Source organism: Triplophysa rosa, linkage group LG18 (genome assembly GCF_024868665.1).
Source record: "Triplophysa rosa linkage group LG18, Trosa_1v2, whole genome shotgun sequence".
Lineage (NCBI taxonomy): Eukaryota > Metazoa > Chordata > Actinopteri > Cypriniformes > Nemacheilidae > Triplophysa > Triplophysa rosa.
Window position 1 is genome coordinate 1,064,520 of NC_079907.1, and position 7,512 is coordinate 1,072,031.

General features: G+C 39.8%; 1 protein-coding gene across 1 annotated transcript in view; it reads right to left on the bottom strand.

Moving 5' to 3' along the window:
* Positions 1 to 4,209, bottom strand: part of vclb (vinculin b) — a 21,432-nt gene extending 17,223 nt beyond the window's left edge. The window contains exon 1 of the mRNA XM_057357842.1: positions 3,890 to 4,209. Within this exon, the coding sequence (XP_057213825.1) occupies positions 3,890 to 4,057 (168 nt within the window). The 5' untranslated portion in view covers positions 4,058 to 4,209. The remainder of the gene's footprint in view (positions 1 to 3,889) is intronic.
* Between the last annotated feature and the right edge of the window lie 3,303 nt (positions 4,210 to 7,512).

The window sequence follows — 7,512 nt, forward strand, 5'->3', positions numbered from 1 at the left end:
CACACACACACACACACACACACACACACACACACACACACACACACACACACACACACACACACACGCACACACACACACACACACTCGCAGCCCATTACAGCAGCAGATTAAAGATTTCTTTGAGAGCTCAGAATGCTGACAATCAGATGGTGGAAATGTGATAAAAGTCCTCTGACAATCCGGCCGGATCAGACTAACAGACGCTTCTTTGTATCTCCTCTCAATGCTCCCCATACACACGCGCACACGCACACACTCGCGCGCACGCGCACACACACACACACGCACGCATGCACGCACACACACACACACACACACGCGCACACACACACGCACGCACGCACGCACGCACACACACACACACGGCTCTCAGAGTTGAAGCGCTCCTCTCACGCTGGCTGTAGTGACTGTGAGAGCTCTTGTGTTAAACTCTATTGAATAACATCATGAATGATTCTATTTTAAGAGTAAAAATAAAATCACTCTGAAACACTCGCCGTTAGAATACAGGAAGAGTAAAGCGTCACTGAGACGTCCGTTTGGTCAGATTAATACTATAAAAATGTTTATGAGTAAATTTACTTCTCTTATGAAAACGACCTTCAGACTATAAAAGGGTAAAAAAAGAAATGGTTATTTTAAGAATCTTTTACCCCGAACCAAAGTTGGTTCTTTTACGGCACTGCTGTGAAGAACCTGTGCAAATGTTTAATAACGCATCTTATACAAAAACAAGACGACTGATATAAAAGCTCCGTTGAGCGTGAATAAAGCTCCATCTCATTCCATGAGCGTATGTGAAGTTTCCAGGCCCGTCGTGTCCTCTAAAGGGTTATTTAGGATCGCATTATCTCAGCGTGTCATTAAACTTCTTTCACAGATGATAAATGTTTCCTTCTGCGAGAGCTGCTCAATACACGGACTGTATATCTGTCTGCTCTCTGACACACATCCAAACACACTGAACATCTCTCTCTCTCTCTCTCTCTCTCTCTCTCTCTCTCGCTTCAACAGTCTGAAACATTATAATCCTGAGACAAAGACAGAACTTCCGTTCCAACCCCTCTGTTCAGAACTGTGAGGAAGAAAACATCCTCAGATTATGTTATTCTCATTTCAGAGAACATTTAGAAAGGGAAAAAATGTCTGTATGAAACCGATAAGAGGAGACTTTGGGTCAAAAGTGAAACCAAATGTTTAAAATGATAACTAGACTGCCAAAATCTGAGCCAAGAGGACATCGATGGTGAAGATCTTCTGTCTCATAAAGTAACGCAAGTCAACTCAAAGCTTTGGTGAAGATCTTCTGTCTCATAAAGTAACGCAAGTCAACTCAAAGCTTTGGTAAAGACACTAAAGATGTGAAAGATCCCATTTCTAAAAAGAGCGACTTCCCTCAGATGCCTTTTGGAGGAAAATCAAGTGAAAGATCTCAGCAGCTCTGGGGATAAATGCACGTTTTTAAGGCTGGACGAGCAAAAAGAAATAAATACAGCTGGTAGAAGGGGGATCAAGTTCTCTTCCTAAAGAAATCCACTAAAAGAAGAACAAGACGACTGCACAAGCTTCTGCAGCAGCACTGCCTCATACAGGCGTGTTTGTGTATGGAGGAGATTTTCATCCGTGTGGTCTTGAGAAATCTGTGTGACCCTTCCACCCCCTTAAATAAATCAAGTTACACAGCAGTCGCTCTCGAAGGACTCCTACATTATCATCAAGACTCTTGACGTCATGAGGTACATCATCATGTCTATAAAAAACCAGTGCCTTATAGAAGCCAACAAGCGGTAAAAGACGTGTTGGTGCCGTTCTTCACCTTCCTTCCTCTGCAGTTAAACAGCACGACTACACGGTCCTGCATTTGTCTGTCTCTTTGTGATCTGACATTAAAAACACAAGATTGAGTTTATTCAAGTTTCCTGGTGCCATTTCGTAGAAACCGTATTTTTGATACTATTGTGCCATCTCGACACGAACATGAAATCTTTCTGGGCTGCTCCTGCTCATGCCGAGAGAGAATATTATAAACCATAAACACTGTCTGCATTCATCCACAAAAGCTACACTGAATCAAGTGATTCATGCTAATGAGGGGTGTAACGACAATATATTGAAGTATCGCGTATCCCACAACAAAAACATTAAGACATGTAGAGCTATTAAGATACTGTGTGTTTCGTAGACTATTGCAATATATTTTTAAATCACATTTTTAAGTTACATTTGTTTTTGTTTTGTTAATGACAGATCTACTCAGATTTTAAGGTTACATAAAAATGATTGAATTAAAACTTTTGTCAATTCTTTAACAAAATAACAAATGTTACTTAAAATTGTTAATGTTTTGGGGGGAAAAATCGGTCAAGTTTCATTTTTTTACTAATATGCAATCGTAATCGTATCGTACTGAATCGTGAGCTGAGCGTATTGTTACACCCTTAATGCTAATGCAATTTCAAATAAATCGATAGAGGAACTAGGACTAAATTAAAGAAGGTCAAAAGAGGAAACGGCGATTGAAGTGTTTATAGATTATAGAGATGAGAATAAACACTTCAATATTCTGCTCAATATTTAGCCTCTCTAAGCATACGCTCTGAACATCTTAGATAAACTGGAACGGCTGAGTGATCTCTGACACAATAACAACGTCTGAAGTGGCTTTGCAGAGGAAACTGTTGCTCTGGGTGGAGCCACATCAACCTTTAGACACATAAACTCAAATAAACCTCAATCTGAGCTCAAATTCATTGCGAATCCATCAAACTTTAACCCTGATCTCAAATCACGGCGTTCAACTACTAAACCCAGCTTTGATCTGAAATTTGACAGTATCTTCGCTGTGTGATGATGATGACACTTTATTCATTTAAAATGACACAGACTTGAGTCTAATAGTAGGGACACACGGCGTCTGAAGTTAATTTTGGGCCACCGCTAAAAATAACAACAGAACAGAAGGGCTGGTCATGAATTGACAGGCTTCTGGAGGTTTTGCTTCCGTTTTAAATAACCACAGACGCTGAGAGACAGCTGATAGATGCTCTCCTCCAGTATCTCTCCATGACAGATCACTTCCCTCCTCTGTTTTAACATGTGCAGGAGTTCAGACATGTTTTACAGAGAGAACAGAGATAGGTTGTGGAGCATTCAGGAAATGTGTGGTCACGTGTAGGTATACCGCAGCGATATTCAGTCATCTATTTTGACATGATCAGCATTATTTGACATTACGGAGGATCATCTGAAGAGCTCATATCGCACTGTGCCAGTTCGTGAATGAACAAATAAAACACCAAATGAGGCTATAGAGGTACTAACATTAACTGTAGTATAATAGTTACTACGTATGGCTCGAATACACTACACTACAGTATCTAAGAATTTTACTACAATTTACTATAGTAAAAAAAGCTTCGCAACAATGGAGTGTGTAATTGTTCAGTAACTCTATCTCATATCGTCTCCGTGTGAAGGTTTCGGTTTCGACCCCACAAGGTTTGATTCATGAACTATCAGCATTATGCCCTTGAGTCCCTTAACCTCGCTGCACACTAGACATCTAATGTACGAGCACGGTGAACACTTGATGTACAACATCAGCTAGAGCACTAGTCAGTAAAGACTAAATGAGTTATTTCTCTTGATCATTAAGTCAGATCTCAGACCCTGGCGTGGCGTGGCGTGGCACAGTGGGCAGGGCGAGCTGGACTCCAGGAGGAAAAGGCGGATCAAAGCCACTCCAGGAAACTTTCGCGGATACATTGTAACACTCAACAATGTCCGCGACATACTTTGTATCCAGCCACTGCGTTTAAACAACTTTAGCTGTGCACACATACAACTTTAGCGCATGTTCTGTTCTGTGTGCTATGAAAGGTCTTACCCGGACCAGGTTGCTGACAGCCGCCTGCACGGCGGCCACGGGCGCGGTGAGATCCGGGATGGCTTTACCGTCCACCTCTCCCTCTTCGTGCATGATCACCAGATGAGAGATCTGCTGAGCCACGGGCTCCAGAATACTCTCTATCGTTTTGGTGTGAAACACCGGCATGATGAGACCTTCAGATGAGTCGCTCTGAAGAGAAAGACGCCTCTCTGTATGCAAAGTCCCCCGTTTCCAAACGCGCTCTCGTCTCCGGTCCGAACCGAAACTGCGCGAACACACCGACTCCCACTTCACACAACTATCGTGGGAAGCAAGCCACTAGTGTGGTAACCTCCGATTCGCAGAGGAATCGTTCATGTGAGTCGAGTCATGTGTCGGAGTCAAACCGGACCAACTGATTCAACGCTGCTGAAATAAACAATTGTAAATTAAAATGGTTTCTATTACCAGTGAAAACATTATGAAAATTACTTTGTGCGCTGTGATTTTGGACTTCATTCTAGTGGGATTTAATGGTATACTGCTAAATAACCCCATCATAACCGCTAGAAACCCTCAAAGACCATTCTATATAATTCCTATTACCGTCAAATCTCTTTGAATTTCTGATGGTGATTGGTTTTTTCAACCAAGAGTAGGTGATGACGCATCATTTTCAAGTACACTTTTAATTAACCACAATAAAATAATTAAAAAAAAAAAACATACAGACTTGCCAGTGTTAACAAAAAAATTAGGTAATAAAATTACATCTTAAGAAAACACAAAGGATGAATACAGAGATACAGTTTTCATAGCTTTCAAATTAGTAGAACTTCGGATAGTTTCCACATATTCATCTAAGTCAACTTTGAACAAAGAAAAAAGAGGTTTCGAGCCAGTAAACTTTTGTTTAAATGAATGTGAAATTTAGCTAACAAAAGACATAAATTAATTATGTAAAATTCTCTTGTATTTTCTTTTGAATAGTCAAACAATCCAAAGAAAGCATCTTTAAAACAAAAAGAAAAGTCACTTACAAAATAAGGTTGCAGTGACCGATACATGTTTTAAAACTGATTCAATTAAATGAACAGTTCAAAAGAACCGATTCGCTCAAATGAATCAGAAGTCCTAACACTGGACCGATCACACACCACCCAAAGCTCTCTGATGACGTCCGCATGCCATTCACCAATCAAACAAAAGCCACGGGCGCGCCCGCGAGCGCGATTGGTTCAGGCCCACGTCGCTCGTGCACGCAAGCTCCGCCCCTCGCTTTGGTGTTTCGGCTGTGACGTCATCACGCAACCGTGTTTTTTTGGCAAGTTTAACAATCATAGGTAGTTTAGATGGTTAGAGTAAGGTTAGGGTTAGGGTAAAGGTTTCGTAAGACTTGAAACACCAAGGATTTAGTCAAAGCCAACAAGCCACGCCCACGGATCTGACTCGAAACACTAAGGATTTAGTGAGAGCCTTGTCTGGTTTGCGAGAGCGGCGAGCTCTTCCCAAATGACGTCATGCATTCTCATGCCCTAAAAAGGAGACTTGGTTCTGGTGTTCTAGAGGAAAAGTTCAGAGTGCCAGCGGGCACAAGACTGGAATCCTGCTCCGCATTCCTTAGCATTTATTTCACACGTTCACTTTAATTTAACAAGATCAGCAAACACCTAGAAAACAATACAAATCATTTTATAATAATAATTCTGGCAATGACAAACTTACTAGTGATACTTAACTACAAATGCACCAACTACTTTATACTAATGCTATAGCCTATAAATGTAAGTATAAATCACTGAATTTATAACAAAAAGTTGCTATTAAACTGGTGAAGTGTGGACAACAAGGTCGGTTTGATTCTCGGGAAATGCTCGAGTCATGAATGGACTTGAATGAACTGGAAGTTTTGGATGAACGTGTCTGTCAAAAGTGCTCTGAGCAACAATAGACGCATCGTTACTACATGAATATTCCTATAAAACATGTCGGATTCTGGATTCATTCAAATTATTTTGAATAGACCGCAGCCCGTATCATAAAAACTGATTTATTCGCTTATTTTAGTAACAATAACAGTAACTCTGGCTGTTCTGGACCAACAGACGCCTCAAACAGCCCAAGAATTCGCCCAACATCTGAGCAGAGACCCTCAAACAGCCTTCATGACCTAATATGGAAGATTCCAAAAAGAAAGAATTAAGGAAGTTGATGCCGAGTGCTGAGAGTAAACACACCCGTGTGTCCGACCCCAGAGACTGGATGTGTTTGTGGAACAAGTCTTGTAACAGCAAAATAACAGGATAGTTATCTTTGCGTTCTATGAAACAAACTTAGACGTTGTGTTTCACATTCTTTTATGTGGGTCCCTTACGAAAATTTACCATGGTTTTACTAGTTAAAATTGAAAAAACATGGTTTTACTACAGTTAAAACCAAAAAAACACGGTTACTGTAGTAAAACAATGGTTATCACAAAATATTTTTTTGTAAAAACCATAGTAAACGATGGTTACTGTAGTAAAACCATGGGTTTGGCCCAAGTAATCAATGCACCAAAAAACAATGGTTACTACACTTGTACCATGGTTAATTTTCGTAAGGGTTGGTTTAGTACGAACTGAGAACAGGAACTGCTTTAAACCTAACCTAACACAGCATTGATGTCTGTCATGTTTAAAACAGCAACCTAGTGTGTGTATCAGTGTGAAGTATGCAGTGTGTGCCAGTCGATGTGTACTAGAGGGGAGTCAGGTCCTCATGTTCTCTACACACATGACATCTAGTGGTTGAATATGATACTGCATCCAGTCACAGAGAGAAGAGTTCAGCTCTTCCTAAAATGAGCAGAAAAAGACGAAGGATACAAACAGATCTGTTCTGGATTTATAATCATCCACCATTTTATAACATAAATCACAATAGTTATGTACTGTAACAATGAATTCTATAGCAACATATAAGTATACCCATGTTTTTTACTGGAAGCTCTATAAGCTAAAGAGCATCTGTGAACATTTTCATTAGTGATGTCAAAGCGATTCAGTAACATTTCTAAAATCAATGAGTGACATCATTGTTTAATTTTTTTCTGAGTCACTGACCACTGCTGAAGTGATGACATCACCTCTCTGGTGATCATGTGATCAGTGGGATGTAATGTGGCCTTTCCTTTCAGCAGCTGCACTGGAATTACATTCACAGCTGTTCTTAGGATCCTGTCTGAGTCGCTCACTCACTCATCAGTTTTGTGTAAAATTAACACAACATACAGTCACTAAAATATTAGACAGGCATAAACGACACTTCATAAAAAATACATTTTGGGATTTACTGTAAATTAAAAATTACATAAAACTACACAATTTATATATATATATACATTGCTTGTGTATTTACATGAAGTGTGTGTGTAAATCTCACAGTTTATTTAACATTTATAAACTGTGAGAACTACCTCCTGCTAACAAGAGATATTAACTCAATAATTACTTTAAGGTAAATTGGTTTTTAAGGACTATGCCGTAGTTAAAAATAGGATATTTAAGTCAATTTAAAAACACACTTTACAAAAAAAACCATTACTGGTGTGCATCTTGAGACAACACAATCACGCTGATATTTTAAGATATGTCAGTGTC